This window comes from Stomoxys calcitrans, chromosome 4 (genome assembly GCF_963082655.1).
Source record: "Stomoxys calcitrans chromosome 4, idStoCalc2.1, whole genome shotgun sequence".
NCBI classification, from domain to species: Eukaryota; Metazoa; Arthropoda; class Insecta; order Diptera; family Muscidae; genus Stomoxys; species Stomoxys calcitrans.
Genome location: NC_081555.1, coordinates 94047061 through 94064439, shown reverse-complemented (window position 1 = coordinate 94064439; position 17379 = coordinate 94047061). Strand labels below are relative to the sequence as shown.

The following is a 17379-nucleotide window of genomic DNA, read 5'->3' as shown; positions in this document are numbered from 1 at the left end:
AAATCTGGCATCTTTGTTTGCATTATGTTTTTCTCGTAGCTTTGACGTTTTGGAACGCCGCCGTGTAGCCGATGATAGAAAATTAGTTGATTTTATTCGTTTTTGTTAAAATCGAAATTGCTTTAACTGAAAATGGCACAGCCTCCAAAGTTTACCGGCACCGGCTTGGAGGAAGTAAATATTCCTGGTCAAGCATATCTGAGGGAGGCATTGACTTCTTGCACCGACCCTTTAAAGGCTATTGAGAGTTTTCAGGCAAGTAAATAAATAAGTAGACTAATTAAGGATAGTAATTTGAGTTTGTTTACAGTTGGAAAATGGTGTTTTACTTCCCTCGTTGCGGCCCATGCTGCCGTTGTTGGATTTGCATGGTGTACGTCGTTTAGATTTTCACACCTCTTTGATGGAGGAGTTGCGAGACAAATTGATAGCCCACATAAATGAATTGGGTCAAAAAGATCCACGCGAACGTGACAAGAAACTAAAGGAACTTTTGATAAAAAGCTTCCCTGTGGTTAGAGTCAAAGCCCTTCGACCAGTGGTTATGGCCATTTTGCGTAATACTCCTCACATTGATGACAAATATTTACGCATTTTAGTTCGAGATCGTGAACTGTATGCTGATACGGATACTGAAGTGAAACGACAAATTTGGCGTGACAATCAATCCTTGTTTGGCGATGAAGTATCCCCACTACTGTCGCAATACATACGGGAAAAAGAGCACATTCTTTTTGACCACACAAATCTCAATAATCTATTTTTCCATCCTTCGCCCAAGGTTAGACGTCAAGGAGAGGTAGTGCAGAAATTGGCCAATATGATTGGCCGCAGTGTAAAATTGTATGACATGGTACTGCAGTTTTTGAGAACATTATTCTTGAGGACCCGTAATGTGCATTACTGTACCTTAAGAGCTGAGTTGCTTATGGCTTTGCATGAGCTTGACGTACAAGAGATTATATCGGTGGATCCGTGTCATAAATTCACATGGTGTTTAGACGCTTGCATACGGGAGAAAAATGTGGACATCAAACGTTCCCGAGAATTGCAAGGCTTTCTTGATAACATAAAGAGGGGCCAGGAGCAAGTTCTAGGTGATCTTTCTATGACACTGTGCGACCCATATGCCATTAATTTCTTAGCCACATCGGCAATTAAGATATTACAACATTTAATCAATAACGAAGGATTGCCGCGTGACAACACTATACTCATCCTGTTGTTGCGAATGCTGGCTTTGGGCTTGAGTGCATGGGTTATGATTGATTCACAGGATTTCAAAGAGCCCAAATTGGATTCACAAGTAGTAACGAAATTCCTGCCTGCGCTAATGTCCTTAATGGTAGATGATCAATGTCGCAGTCTACATTCCAAATTACCGCCCGATGAAAGAGAGTCGGCACTGACTACCATTGAGCATTCTGGTCCGGCACCAGATGCAGTCGAAGCTTACATCCAAGAAAGTTCGGTAGCTAGTATATTGGCCATGTATTACACATTGAATACAGCTCGTCAAAAGGATCGTGTAGGTGTTCTACGAGTTCTGGCAATATTATCATCCTGCAAGGATGATCGATCATACGAAGATCCATTTTTACATTCACTGGTAAACAAATATATCTAAACTTTAAATACTATGCTTTTATACTCTGCTGTTTGTTTATATATACAGATTGCATTGCTTATTCCTATGGCTGAGGAGTTTACAACCGAAGATTTTTGTACAACTTTATTTGATGAGTTTCTCTTTGCCGGCCTTACCAGAGACAATGTAACCAGACATATGATTAAATTATTGTGGTAAGCAATAGGTTTCGACTTACTTTTGTTTGTTTACACAAGTCTCGCTTTCTTAGGTATGTACATAATAAATTACCCTCTGGACGTTTGGCAACATTAATGAAAGCCATGCAGCCCACAGCTGGCCACAATGAAGCTGTCCATAAACTGTACGAGACACTACAAGAACGAACATCTTTACAAGAATGTCCAGCACCGACCGAACAAACAGAGGTTGATTTCGATTCACCACTTAAGAGTGTCCCCACCCCCGGTCCACATTATATGCAATGAAAAGTTTATTCCCATCCAAAACAGACCCATTAATAATAATACAAAAAAAATGCATCATCACTCCAAGTACATTAATATGAAATGTAATGTTTGATGTATAATTTTTCTGATTTATTATATTATTACATTTTTTCATTCAAAAATTCCAAATATAAATATTACTTATATACAATACAAAGAGTATAACTAGTTTAAAATCCGTACAATATGAACGAAAATTTACTTAACGAAATTTTAAACAGAATAGGGGGAACAACCTAGCAGTAGTATGGTATTAGGAGGCACAGAGCGCTTGCATATCGTTATTATGGTTCGTGTAACTTATAGCCAATACATATGTCTGTTTTTGTATAGATTGGAAATAGGTTGAGAACAATATGGAAACAGCCCTTCAAAAGTTTTCATGCAATATATTAAATTAGACCAAGTCAAAAAATCATATGGAAAACTAGACTAGACTCTGCATTTAGCCAATTTACACAAAAACAATTTACAAAATATGCGCTTTTATGCTTTGCAAGTCGATTAAATATGGGAACTATTTATTTTTGAGTATAAAGATGTTGTTTAACGCGAGGGCGAAAAAAACACATTTCGTGAGATAAAGGGTCTAGACTATGAACTGAACCGAGCCCAGTGCCCACGTTAAAATAAAAATATTAAAAAAAAGAAATAAATGTTTACGTTTAAACTTAATTATCCATGATCATATTTAAACTTTCTGCTCTTTTAAAACACCCCATTGTTGAAACATATAATCCGTCGACTTATGAAAACAAAAGATTTTTTTGAGTTATGACCTTATCGAAACATAAATAGTATCTTAAATTTGAAAATATTCTAAAGGTTTCTTAAAAATACCACTGTGTATTGGCAGATACGTTGCAAAACTAATAATAATAAATTTGTTGTTACACACAAAGCTTAGCTTCTAGATGGAAAATGAGAGAGACAAAATTATGAACAAAGGAAAAAACAGGACTTACTACTGCTGAGCAGGTATCTAGGCAATGGCCCACAAAGATTTAAGCAGTTTGCATACTTTCACCAGCATTAGCAGCTCCGCCGCTATCCACTATTGTCTCCGATATATCCTTAACTGATTTTAACATTGTGTTTATGAGCGTTGTCGATGATTGTGATGGTAAACTTAAGGGTGTGTTCAATTCTGTCGTTTCCACCACCATGCTGTCTTTGTTGACGCTTTCTTGTGAAGTTTCTTGTTTCATTACTTTCATATCTTGAAGCAGCTCATTGTATTCCATGTAGACACGTTGCCATCTGGGAACCAGCTTTATTTGACTTAAAGTTATTTCCAACATTTCAAGTTTTGGTATGCCCTTAATATAAAAAACAGTTAAAAGTGTCTTAAACAAATTTCACAATGCCTCAAATAGCAAAGCTTACCAAAATTTTCAATTCTTGTCCCTCGATATCTATTAGATTATTTAGCAGATTGCGAAGTTTCTTCTCATCGCCGCTAATGCTAATATGAAACACCAACATGCCATACCAGAACTTCAGTTCTTCGGGGGAATTGATCATTTCACATATTTTAATTTGATTTTCAGCAAAAGATACCTTTGCAACAGATTGCCAATCTTTAGCATTACTATAAAAAGGAAAAATTATTAAACTTTCATTTTTAAAAATAAGATTGAGACTTACAGCTCAATGCCAGCACTGGTTGAGGAAAGAAAATTAGTACTAGCTTGAACCGACATAAGAGGAAAGTCTATGTAATCCTTGGGAAATTCATTTGGAAGGGACGATCGAACGCCATGTCGCATTATGGGATCATTTGAACAAACCACCAACCAAGATTGCATTCGCGGTGAGTATGAATAGGCATTGCCATCAGCAAAAATTATCAATGGAACTCCATGTTCGGTAATAGTTAACTGATAAATGGAGCCATGTTTGCCAAATATTTCTGAACATGTTGTTGCCAAAACACTTGAACACTGTTCTATATTCCATATGCGCAATAGGCCGCAATCGGTTATAACACCTACAAGCAAGCCTTTGGGGCACTACATAAAGAAAAACAAAACGGAATATTAAGAGCTGCGAATTAAACTTGCGTCGATTAGGGATTCCAACTCAACTATAGTTGCGTTACCAAGTTGGAAGTTTTTGTTAGTTTGATTTAATATCAGTGTGTTGAACGCTAAGCTACTAACTAAATTCGAAACAATAGTTGCCCGTTGGCAACATAACTGACGTTGGGTTGCAATCCATAATAGACCCCTAAGTATTGATTAACTTACGAAGGCACACTGTATGGCAGCTGTGGTTAGCGTTATAACTGGCAATAATGGAGCTCCCGTTTGTAAGTCAAGTAAGCGCATGGATCCATCCAAACTGCAAAGCATGACGCATTTGAGACAAAAATTGAAATTCACAATAGGCGAACCTGTTAATAAAAAGGGCGATAGTTTGTCAATAGAAATTGAAATAAAGTTAACTTTTTTCTTTCTACGATAAAATCAATCTTACCGACATAAGTTTCCCATAGCTTTCCTGTGGGCAAACGTATAGCTGTTACTTTTGCCAATGGTCCCATTGCCGTTTGCACGAAACCATTGGCTACATGTACGCGGTAATCCATTGCAGTCTTTTGAAATTCACATTTTGTAGAAGCTGTAATTGTAATTTTTGGTCCTGCCGTTGAAGCTTGATATACTTTGGAGGACGAGGTTGACGCAGCCGTAGTTTCCGAACTAGCAAAATGTTGGGGGGTTCTTTTGAACCGTGGAAATTCTTTGAAAACATCTTGCTTTATTGTAAAGGGCTCTGGATTAGGTTTGTCAGTACTTTTGACCAGTCTAGGATCTAAGCGTCTGCATAATGAAAATATAATAGAACATTTCTTCAATTCTTAATCAAATAAAAATGTAAATTTTTAAACATACCCCAGATCTTGATCACTCTGATTAGCTTTAGGTGGATTTGTAGTCGTTTGTTGAAGGGCATTCTCTTTATTGTTACTGCTAGGTACATTCGTTGTAACAGATTCTACAGGTTGAGCTTGCATTTGAAAGGGCGTCAAAGAACTGTCTTGACTTTGTTTAGAGGTAAAGCTATTGGCAGAAGTCGTTGTGGTCGCTTCTTCTACATCCGGATTGAGAGGAATAAACATTGGTGTGATACGCCTTTTGCCATCTTTTGTACGCGTTTCCATTTGTTTGCTTATCGCTTTAACTGGTGTCGTCTGACCAAATCCAATTGAAGTTGCATTGTTATTGTTGTTCGAGTTTTGAGAATTCAAAGTCTTCTCCGCATATCCACTGAAACCATTTGAAGAGACCAGTGACCCAGACTTGTCTATGCTATTGTTATTACTAAAATTGGTCATTGTTGGCAGGGAAGGAGGTTTTATTTTATTTTGGCTATGCAGTATCAATTCAGGATTCTCGATAAGTACATCGTTGGCAGTACCAGATCCATTTGTTAGATTGCCAACACTTTTCCCATAGACTCGCTGATATAAAGCGTTACGATCTTCCTCGGATAATGGTGTTCCCAGTTCATTTTCTGAAAATTGAAGACATGCTACGGATCCATCACCACTACATGCCATCAGAATATATTTTTCGGGTCCCCAAGAGAGGTCTAAAATGCTGTCATTGAATAATTCATGTATCACCACCAAAGGTCGTTGCAAAGCTGTCATCCATACAGATAATGAGCGATCACGTGATCCTACTGCTAGACAACAATATTGTTGGGGTTTTTGTGATTTGGGTGCCTGCCGTTTTAATATTGCTGTGTGAAAGCGAACGCAAGTGACAGCTTTTCGATGGCCCACAAAATCTTTGTCACATTTCCATCCTTCTCTTTCAATAATCTGTGCCGTGGGACCACCGCCATTTATTGCATGGGCAGACACCAAGTACTGACCATCAGGAGACCATGATAGACGTAAAATATGCGTTGTACCTCCACATTCTTGAAAAGGCTCGGTGATGGTACTACTGCAGGTCCAATCTCTAGTCTTCCAAATTTTAACACTACGATCGTCACTTTGTGAGGCTAAATACTTACAAACCGGATCCCAAGCAACACCTTTGACTAGACCGGTATGTCCCCTCAAAGTGGTGATAATGACAGGGAAATTTTGTACATCCCATATAATGATTGTATTATCCACACTACAACTAGCCAGCCAACGATCTTGAGGCGACCAAGCCAAATCCAGGACATCTCCAGCATGTCCGCGAAGTGTGAAGACACATTTCCAAGATTCTGGATTCTTTTGTATGCCACCAGTGCCGAAAACACCACTTGAACCCTAAACGACAATTTATTGCATTAAAAAAACCCACAAGAGACAATATCGTTATAAAGCACCTTTGATTGTTTCCAAATCATCACCAGTTTGTCGTCGGAACACGAGGCCAACATGAGACCGTTTTGCGACCAGCGCACGCAATTAACGCAAGCCAGATGATTGTCCATTTGGCACAACATTTTCGGCACATTTTCGTCCAATTCATCTTTTTCTGAGAGCACCGGCAATAAGTTCCATATTACGATCCTTCCGGAATCCGCTCCTTGACCGCCGGTAGCAAACTTAAGACAATCCTGGTGAACGTCAATGGAAAAAATTGGTTTCTCTGCAAAACAAAAAGCACGGCATAGGCATGCAAAAACACGCCGCGCGCCGCATACATTTTTTTATTACAAAGGATATATGCAAGACTTTACTTTCTCGTGAGATCATTACCGTCATGATGTACCCAACTTGGTTTTAGAAGTTTCATCAAAATTGTTTAGCAAGTCTTAAGGATTTAGATGTTTAAAAGAACAACACAATTTTTTTTCTTTTTGGCTGTGTCGGTTCCCAGTTTTGTTTTTTAGTTAATTCATTTTTTCCTTGTGTACCTTATGGAGGGTTAATACTTTGCAATTTATATAAAATAAAACCGGTAATAAGTAACCAGACATGCAAAAATAGGGTTGTCTTGTAAGCAAATTTATAGCTGGTCAAGACATACTAACCCAGGTAGTGCATAAACAGCTGAGTACAATTATTTCGAGCGAAGTGCGCTGTCGACGAGATTTGGTTTTGTCCGTGCATTATGGTCATAGACAATAGATTTCGATTAGCTGAATTTTCCCTCTCAAAAAAATGGCAATCACGAACAAACAACGATTAGAAATCTGCCGTTTTCTTTTGTTTCATTCTTAAGAGTTACCATGGCGAAACAATTAAGGGTGGTTGCTGATCGACGTTTTGCCAACACACTCAAATAATTTTTTGTGCGTGTGTGTATACATATGCATGTGTACCTGAGCAGAGAATATGCGGAAAAGAAGATGCCAAAAAAGAGAATCCAAACAAAAATATGACATCTTAATACCGTCAAACTTGGACGGCTGTTAACAGCTTTTCGCGTGAGTCTGTCAAAATCGGTAAATACTGCAACTCGGATTTTATGTAAGTTACTAGTTGGATTCATTTTTCGTTGTTTATGTGTTATGGTTCTTAAATATAATAAACACACACAACCAAAACACATTGACAAATAGTGAACTTCGCGAGAAAAGTTGTACTCAGCTGTTTGCGGTACACTACCTGATAATTATGTCATGATCATTTTCATGAAAACAATAGAATACAAATTGCATTTAAAATAACATTACTTGTCTCTTAAAATATCTCCATATTGCAACGTTTGCAATATAACTGCTAGCAGAAATGGAAAATATTTTTTAAAAATATTCATTACACAAATAATTATTATTTTCTTTTATTTTTTTTTCTTTTTATTTTTGACAAATGTCAAAATATGTCAGTGTTAGAAAAAATGGTCGATTGGCACAGCAAAATGAAATTTTCTTCTCACCAGTATAATTTCGTTTATTTTTACATCTCACCATAGGAGATTGCTATCATTCGACGCTTTTTGTAGGATTTGTTTACACAGTTGCATTTTTATAGCGCGCGCATAGTATGTTACATGGTGAAACAATCGAAGGTGGTCTCATTTGTACAACAACTACAATTCATAAGGTGCAATCCGCCATCTTGTGTGTGTACGTGAGCAGAGATTATGCAAAAAAGAAGATAACAACAAAAAGAATGTAAAAAATCTGACATATTAATAACGCCAAACCTAGCCGGTTGTAAACAGCTGATCGCGTGAGACCACCTTTTAAATCCAGCTTGACATCTCACCATAGGAGATTGCTACCGATTGGCACAGCTCCTTAATAGGAAAAAAACAGAGCAGATAAATTATCGATTATCATTATCGAATTTCATATTGATGGTAGAATATCGAAGATGGATTAATCATATGTTTTTTTTTGTTTTCTGCAATGCGAATATGGTAATAATTAAAATATTCTTAGAAATTCTTACTTAAATGACAATAAATATATGTTGTATTCTATTTATAGCATGGCATCCGATTTCTTTTATCCCAGTATTGGGGGCGTAGAAGAACACATCTTCAATTTAACTCAAATTTTATTAAAACGGGGACATAAGGTTTGTGAACTGGTTCGGAAATGATATTATATTCACACAACAGCTCCTCCTTTAGGTAATCATTCTAACTCACTGCTATGGCGATTCCAAAGGTGTGCGCTATCTTACAAATGGTCTCAAAGTCTACTATTTGCCAATCAAAGTTTTCTATAGCCAATCTATATTGCCCACGATGATATGCAATGTACCACTAATAAGAGCTGTCCTTCTTAGAGAAGAAATAGAAATTGTGCATGGACATTCCGCATTTTCGGCTTTGGGTCATGAAGCCATGATAATTGGTTCATTAATGGGATTAAAGGTTAGTGAATTACAATAAACCATCATCTCTAAGAGGTAGTAATCTCTTTGTACTCTGTTTCAAGACTGTATTCACAGATCATAGCTTATTCGGGTTCGCTGATTTGTCTGCGGTTTTTACCAACAAAATGTTGGAAATTGATTTAACATGCGTGGATCATTGTATATGTGTTTCTCATATAGGTACATTCATTTTCAAAGGCCCGAATGTGCGTTATGCCTTACGTGTTTATTTTTTTTTTTTTTCATAGGAAAAGAAAATACGGTTTTGCGTGCAAGAGTTCCAAAGGATCAAGTTTCCGTAATACCAAATGCTGTTGATACTGTACTGTTTACACCTGACCCTATCAAGAGGCCGCAGGACGATACAAGTGAGTATTGCGCTTAATTGTGATATGTGAGAACAAATCTTTTTAGTGCTTTCATTCATATTTCAGTTAACATTGTTGTTGCATCACGTTTAGTTTATCGTAAAGGTATTGATCTCTTATCCGGTATAATTCCACGATTTAAAGGAGAGAAAAATGTACATTTTATAATTGTTGGTGATGGATTAAAACGCGAGTTGTTGGAGGAAATACGCGAAAAGGCTAATATGCAGGATAGAGTTCAAATGATTGGTGCAGTAGAGCATGCTCAAGTTCGTGACTATCTGGTGCAAGGTCATATATTTCTTAATACTTCGTTAACAGAAGCTTACTGCATGGCTATTGTGGAGGCTGCAGCTTGTGGCCTACAAGTAGTATCCACTCGTGTAGGTGGCATACCAGAAGTTTTGCCGGATAGCTTAATCATACTTACAGAACCAGAAGTAGATTCTATTTACGATGGCATCATGAAAGCCATTAAGCGTTTAACAAATTTTCGAGAAAAATGCGCCTTAAACGGACCTAGTAGTATATCAACAATGGGAAATGGCATTACACACGGAGCAGATGGAAAAGGAGCTAGGAAAAAGAATTATACAAAACACAAGCATGAAAAGCAAAACTCTTGCCAGCCTTCAACAAATGATAATAATGACACGTTATCAGCCAAAGCAGTATTATGTCCATACAAATGTAATGAAATTGTGGCTTCCCTCTATAATTGGACTAATGTTACGCAACGTACCGAGAAAGTATATGAGAGAGTTTTAAAGGAACCTTCTCGTAGTTTGGGACAAATTTTACATTCCTATTTACGGGCCGACGTTTGGTCTATATTATTGCCAATTTCCATGATACATTTGATATTATGTTTCTTAGAATATATGCGTCCCAGCCGCTATATGGAAAAGGCCAAAGATCTTCCACGTTCAAAATGAATTTAAAATAATGTATATTTATGATTTTTTTTCTATCTTTATAAGGAATGAGATTGCACGCCTATTACAACAACAATAATGACATATAATGCCATGCATTATAAATACAAATGAAGAGATTATGTAAGGGGCAGAAAAAGATAGATACGTATATTACTTTAAATTTATTGTTTTTATTACTAATAGCTAACACACACATCAATAACTATGTTATTGATAATGGTATCGATTCTATAAATAGCAATTTATTATTAATCGGTATTGGGGCATGGAAATTGGGAAAAAATCAAGCTTATTTCCTTTAACTGAACTCCAGAAATACTAAATAATAAAAAAAAATGATTCTGAAAAATTGAAAATTTAATCTACAATTAGAACTATTTATAATTTATAAAACAGAAACTACACAGTTTGTTTAGCTCTCAAGCTACTGGCTACGACGCACATCCTCAGAGGTAGCCAGGGGGTCTATACTCGGACTCTATACCTTCTCACAAACACAACACAGTGTCGTGGTTTAGGACATGATAATGAAGGGAAGATGGTCTGGGCGGATAAATCGTTTGTACCCTATTCCTAGGATAAGGAGGAATAAGGGGTTTAGATTGGGGACTTAACAATATAGAAGCCCGCCATGAGCACCACAGGGGTAAAACTCTGAGCTCCGATTTGTGTGGTGTTCATCGTCATGACGAGAAGCTCGGCGTTCAGACTATGCGCGTTCACAGGTTGCGCATAGTGGAATGCTGTGTGTACGGAGTAGCTGAAATTGCAGTCGCTATCGAATGGAGAGTCTCAGTGTGAGGCCGGCCGGCACCGGCTCTTGGTTAAATACTGAGTGTCTGTGCTTCTCGATATGACAAGGCGAGTTATTTGCGCATTTAAATAACCAATGACTATAATGTTCCCGCTGCGATGGACGGGCACGAGCGTGCTCACCTAAGGAGCATGGCGAGGATCGCTTCCTCTACATACAAATGTGGATACGACAACAACAATATAAGGGATCAAACATTAACCAATTGCACCTGGGACAAGAAGGAGCGCCCCGAAATAAGCTTTAAATGTCACTTCCATCTTAGGCCTTCTTGTTGTTGTAGCAGTGTGTTATACACTGAGGTGGCAGCCTTTACCGATGAAGAACTCCATCGGGTCAATCTGGTACGTACAACCGGCTGCCATGGGATTGAGTTGTTGTTGTAACAGTGTGTTGTACCCTGAGGTGGCAGCCCTTGCCGATGAAAGACCCCATCGGGCCAATTCTGTACGTACAACCGGCTGCCATGGGTGCGTGACAACGAAGATCGTCCTAAGATTGAGGGATTCAGGTATCACTTCTCAAACTTTGCGCATTTTTTTGTTCTGCTATGTGGTTGTTGTAGCAGTGTGTTGTACACTGAGGCGACAGCCCTTGCCGATGAAGGACTCCAATCGGGTCAATCCGGTACGTACGACCGGCTGCCATGGGATTGCTTCTGCTATGGGATATAGATCCGACGTGACGGCGTGCTGTATGTGGCTGCTTACTAGAGGTGTGCCCGTGAGTCCTCGTGTCACGCGTGAGTGAGATCCAAATCCAATCAAGTGATCGTGCGTGATCGTGATTTAATTATAATTCTTCGTGCGTAAGCGTGAGTGAATGAAATCCTGCTCACGACACTAATCATGACTCCCACGAGACACCCACGACACTTGCAAATACCAGGGCTAAAAAGATGCATAAAAATGAAAAGATCAAATAAGGGCTGAAATATATTATGCACTAACAACGGCCTTATTTGCAAAACTCAATGTAGATTTGAAATAGGTTTATTTGACCAATTTCAAATCTACATTAAGTTTTGTGAATAATGATTTTTGAGACTCATGAAATAAATTATTATTTACTTCATTGAAAACTATTTGTTGAACCGTGAGTCTTGATTTTCTCCTGAGTCGTAAGTGATTCGTGAGTGTCATGTGAGTCGTGAGTGTCCCCTGAATCGTGCGTGAGTGAAATCATCATCTCGTCGAAAGAAAAAGGTCGTGCGTGAGTAAAATTTTTTCTCGTGACCGTGCGTGTGTGAAATATCACTCACAGGTACATCTCTACTGCTGACATACCAGGGCTGTCCTTCTTTGTTAACGCGTTTGGCGTCATTTTCTCGGAAAAGGATCCCAGCCACTCTAGAAATGCGTGGGCTGGTTCTCTAGTTGCAGGGTGGCAAAGACCATGTCACCCAGAATTTCGCGGCCCAGGACGTTGCTTATCCAGGGTCTAAGGAAGCATGACCTAAGACTGGGCACTGAAACGTCAGGAATAATAAGTGAATTCCTCTTTCGTAGGCTGGATTCCCCCAGGCACTTAAGGCCTCTTGTCATCTAGAGTTCCGTAGAGGCATGAATTGGGTGAGTGAGAAAAAACTATTACGAACTAAATTCATTTAAATAGTATAAACAAAGAGGATTGAAATAACAGAAATTTTTGTGCTTCACAAAATTTTACAGTAAATGTTAAGCTTATAGGTGTTGATAATATTTTATTTTTCTTCAAAGCAAGCAACTCTGCCGAAAAAATTAAAAATATCAAATTTACAGCAAAAAGAAAAGAAATAAAAGACAGATAGATTCACATATTGGAAGCTAAGACTACCGAAACTCTATATACGTGCATTATGCCATAGTTTCCTTCACGGGAATGGAAATAATGTATATTTAGAAAATGCAATCTGCATGCCATTGGGAGCAGAATTCTGCATTCGGCATGTTCTTGGATAATTCTCATGTATGTATCTATATTCACAAGTGCCACCAACCAGTCTATGTGCGAAATTCAAATTCTTTATCTATATATAATTTATCTATGGTACTAATTTATATAACCTTGCTACCCTTCTCGCTTAGGTTAGGTTGAAAAGAGTGTGCAGAAATTAATCCGCCCCATGCAACTATGGACATACACCTAAGCCAGTAATCGGCTTGTTGTGCGCTCTAAGAACTATAAAGAACCCTCCCAAAAAAGAAATTTTAAGTTAGGAATTCCGTGCTACTTACAAAATCCTTAATTGTTTTCAATACCACTCCCCTAAGTTGGTTTATGTCTGGTATTGTGTCCCCATCTAAGTGCCGGTATCTGTTAGACCGGAAAGCCGGGCAATGATAAAGTAAATGGTCCAACGTCTCATCTTCTTCCCGCTTAGGTTAGGTTTAAGTGGCAGTCTGACGTCAAACTCACAGCCGTTTTCGTCCATTGTGATTGCATAGGGACAGGAGAAGGAAAATGCCATTCAGATCGCTTTAAAAAGCCAAACAACTTGCGAATGCTAAGTCAGATAAGTTCTCAAAGTAATAAAAACCTAAAGATTTCCATTTTGGGTTCTTTAGTCTGTCAGTGCGGGACACACCCTCAGCAGATGTTCTACACTCTTTACTTCCTCGACGTCATCGCAGCTTCTGCAAAAGTCGTGCCTTGCTACCTCCAATCTATCAACTTAGTTTCCGATCACACAGTGACCTGTCCTGGCGGACACAATGACTGAGTTGTCTGTTCTAGCCAGCGACAGCAAAGCGGTAGATTAGGCTACTTAATTTTTGGCATTTTCACAACCCGCACTTTATGACCAGCTGTTATTCGTTGGGCCTGATCCAGTTTCCCTGGAATGTGTAAGGTAGTTCCTATTCCTGCAAGCTCGTGTGCTCTGGCACAAAGAACAGGTGAATTTTGATTTGTTCTGCTATCTCCTTGAGAGATATGCGACAGTCGAGGGAGCTTTTTGAATTTCAGTAATACGTTTTCCAGGGATTAAATGGCTGTCTAAAAAGATTATATCTTAGTCATTCCATCACTGAATTGTGTGTCAGTTAGATACACACTACAGTGGTCGGGTAACCTTCTCGATATGACCAGTCCTAGTTTTTCAAAAACACCCCAAAATCTATGTAACTTCTATTACCAGTTCCAACTGGTTCTACCAGGAACAGTCAAGAGTTAGTTATTGCACATCAATTTTTTAATTGAAATTAAAAATGTTGTTCAAATTGAACTTTTGCCCATGTATTTATAACTGATGTAAAAAAATGAGAACATATGATAGTTGCCAGACTTTCATAATATACAATACGCGCATCGGATAACACATGTGTGACAGCCCGCAATCGTGACAGACAACTATGGTCATTCGCTTTTATTTAAGTACCACCCATAAATTCATCAAAATATTAAGTCAAACCAAAGACAAAAAAATTAAATAATTTCTATAGGGAATAATAAGTATTACTAACATCTCAATACTGCTGCACCTGCAAAGCTCTTGCAAGATGGATTTATTAGGATCCATTTTAAATTCAATGGACAAACCTCCGGTCAATGAGGAGCAAAAGAAATTAATGAAACGCCAAAAGGAAATGGCAGAACGCATTAAAAACAAACAGAAAGAAGAACTATTGAGATTTCGTAAGTTTGTGGAGGAAAGAATCAACCGTTTTGCCAAAGACGATCGCCCACATATAGAATTTCAGCCGCTCGACAAAGTTCATCGTTCAGTCATACATGATGTTGCCGAGTATGGTGGTTTCATTTGCATGAGTTTTGGCTGCGAGGATATCGATCGTTATTCCGTAGTTTATAAGAAAGAAAACGCTCCCACAGAGGATGAGATAGCAGCCCGACGTAATGGCGATGGTTGGAATGAGGAGGTGGCTAAGGAATATGCAGATAGACGTCGAAAACAAAAGGAATTGGACGAACAAAAAAGACTGGCTCGTGCTTCCCAAAATAGCTCAGTGTCTGCGACATCATCTTCCGGCCAAAGCAATAGTTCAAATTCTGGACAAAATAAAAATAGTTCTAAAGAAGTCGAGACTAAGCCCACATTTAACTACAAAGATAAATATGCTCATCTCATTGGCCAAGATGCAGCATTAGAAGCTGCCAGAAAAACAGAAACTAATGTTTCCTATGGATTTGTGCCCAGTAAAAATAAGAAGGATGTTCGTTCGATAGAGCAGACCTTAGCTGACATTCAGGCAAAGAAGAGACTCAAATTGCAGCAACAAAAGGAACAGGAACAACTCCAACAAGAAAAAGATGGGACCACAGAACAGACGACAACATCAAAGACATCCTCACTGGCAACATCCTCGACATCTTCCGAAGCAATAACTCATTGATACACTAAATTAAATAAGAAGTTCCTATACATTAGGCTATTGTACTGAACAAAATTACATGGCAGGCTGCCCGAGCAATGCAGTTTGTGCAGTAATAAAAAGTTGAATATAGTAAATAAAAGAAAGAATAGCGCTGGTACATAAGCAATAATCATTTAGCTAAAAATGGTTATAGAAAAATTGCACCTCTCAAACACCTCAGAAAGTTGCATCCTTTGTGGACAACAGAAGAAACATGAACATGAAAATATGAATATTCAAAAAAGCTGTGCACTGCAGCACAACAAGAAAGGCCATAAATTCATATGAAATAAAACGCATTTTGGACACAAAGAAATTAACAACGACAAAAAAAAGTACTGGCTAATAACTTTCCTTTTTTGAAATGTGAATGTCGTTGCTTAGTTTTATTTGTTAGAAATAAATAAACACACCACACCCTATAATTGCTTGGAATCCCACTTTTTTTTCATAGACCTCACGCGGTTTCGTTTGAAATATTAATCCAAGATATTACAAGAAATGCCTGTGTAATAATTTGAAGATTTTTATTACACATATATTTTTTTGATAACTGTTTATTGTTGCTAATTGAAATGAATAACAAAAAATTGTACGCGGAATTATGTAGTTACTAAGTCCCTTTGTTGTAGTATTCACAGATTGTTAGTTTGTTTTTAATTACTAATTTAGCTTTTGAATTATTAGAATTAAGGAAAAATTCAAGGCTATTTTAAACACATACACATGTATGTGCATCTGCATATGTACATGCATTGATTTTGCTCTACACTATTTCTTAATTCGTCTTTTATTGACCTCCTTGCTATGAGATTACGATATCCTTCTAATAGATATATAACATGTATCAAACTTAGTTGTGTACATTTTTATTTTAAGTTATAGAAAGTATGAACAAAACGCAAATATATCAAAACGAGAAAATTCAATTCAAAATTATTTATTTGTTAATGCATAACACAGGCCTAGGATCTGTACAACAATAATAATTCATCCCATGAATGCTGATACTTCTCTCATATCAATGAGTGAAGTCCGATTAAATTTTAAGCTCAATGATAAAATGCCTCATTTTTATAGTTTTAGCCAAGTCCTAGCAGCTTGATGTTTGTTGAACAACACCTCTTAGTAAATAAATTTTTATTTGTTTTCAATGTAATGTTTTGACCTTATGGCCGGTAAGGTGAATCTAGAGCGTGAGGTTCAGCGCTACAAGAGAGAACCTCTAGATCAAGCGGCATATAAAGCGGGTCTAGACAACATTCTTGCGGACCCGGTAGCAGATGCAGTAAATAGCTACCGGACCTTGGAAAACGACCGCCTCCCATTGCAATCGAAGAAATTGACCTCCCCAGGCAAATCATCGTAGTTCTGACTCAATAACATTCCGGCAGATGCAGCCGCCTCAACTCCTACAGAGCAAGGATTGATACCGTCGTGCAAGATGTATGTCCCGATTGTGACCAGGGTCCACATGATACACGTCACATGTTTAACTGCCCAGCCAGACTCACTCGACTCAGACCCATATCCCTCTGGACGCACCCGATCTTAGTCGCAGAGTTCCTGGATCTTGACAATCAACAGAATCAAGCAGACGAAAGATAGGACACAACAAACTGCTACAACAACAGTTGAAAACACTGTTTTCCCGCGATTACTTTTTTAAAACTCTATAGAAATCTCAATGATAACATAAAAATTTTATTAAAATTGTTTCATAAGTTATGGGGGAATGTCCAATCAATGATGATGATATAGAATGTTAGTTAGAATGAGGTCCAGGTAGCAGTGACCCGACTAAAGAACAACAAGGCAGCAGGAGACGACGGGTTACCCGCTGAACTATTAAAGACCGGAGGCAACACGATGATAAGGCCTATGCATCAGCTTATCTGCGCAATCTGGCTAGAAGAACGCATACCCGATGACTTGAACCTCAGCATACTATGTCCCATACACAAGAAAGGAGACAAGACGGAATGGGCCAACTACAGAGAAATAAGTCTCCTCCCCTACGCATACAAGA

General features: G+C 38.1%; 4 protein-coding genes across 4 annotated transcripts; 3 read left to right on the top strand and 1 right to left on the bottom strand.

Annotated features, from left to right (window-relative positions):
* Positions 1 to 22: 22 nt before the first annotated feature.
* On the top strand, positions 23 to 2254 carry LOC106093506 (negative elongation factor B). Its single transcript, XM_013260568.2, has 4 exons — positions 23 to 255; positions 311 to 1609; positions 1676 to 1803; positions 1860 to 2254. The coding sequence occupies exons 1-4, from the start codon at positions 133 to 135 to the stop codon at positions 2074 to 2076; spliced, it is 1767 nt and encodes a 588-aa protein (XP_013116022.1). The 5' UTR covers positions 23 to 132; the 3' UTR covers positions 2077 to 2254.
* On the bottom strand, positions 2138 to 6972 carry LOC106093505 (protein HIRA homolog). Its single transcript, XM_013260567.2, has 8 exons — positions 6806 to 6972; positions 6430 to 6695; positions 4992 to 6370; positions 4576 to 4919; positions 4347 to 4492; positions 3745 to 4109; positions 3484 to 3688; positions 2138 to 3416 (listed from the first exon to the last, which is right to left on the bottom strand). Exons 1-8 carry the CDS (start codon positions 6840 to 6842, stop codon positions 3102 to 3104), a joined length of 3057 nt encoding a protein of 1018 aa, XP_013116021.1. The 5' UTR covers positions 6843 to 6972; the 3' UTR covers positions 2138 to 3101.
* A 1355-nt stretch (positions 6973 to 8327) lies between these two features.
* LOC106093503 (phosphatidylinositol N-acetylglucosaminyltransferase subunit A) lies at positions 8328 to 10545 on the top strand. Its single transcript, XM_013260566.2, has 6 exons — positions 8328 to 8414; positions 8485 to 8575; positions 8631 to 8876; positions 8941 to 9058; positions 9127 to 9246; positions 9313 to 10545. The coding sequence occupies exons 1-6, from the start codon at positions 8404 to 8406 to the stop codon at positions 10179 to 10181; spliced, it is 1455 nt and encodes a 484-aa protein (XP_013116020.2). The 5' UTR covers positions 8328 to 8403; the 3' UTR covers positions 10182 to 10545.
* A 3794-nt stretch (positions 10546 to 14339) lies between these two features.
* LOC106093502 (sperm-associated antigen 7) lies at positions 14340 to 16279 on the top strand. The gene has a single exon (XM_013260565.2). It carries the CDS (start codon positions 14478 to 14480, stop codon positions 15327 to 15329), a length of 852 nt encoding a protein of 283 aa, XP_013116019.1. The 5' UTR covers positions 14340 to 14477; the 3' UTR covers positions 15330 to 16279.
* Positions 16280 to 17379: the final 1100 nt, after the last annotated feature.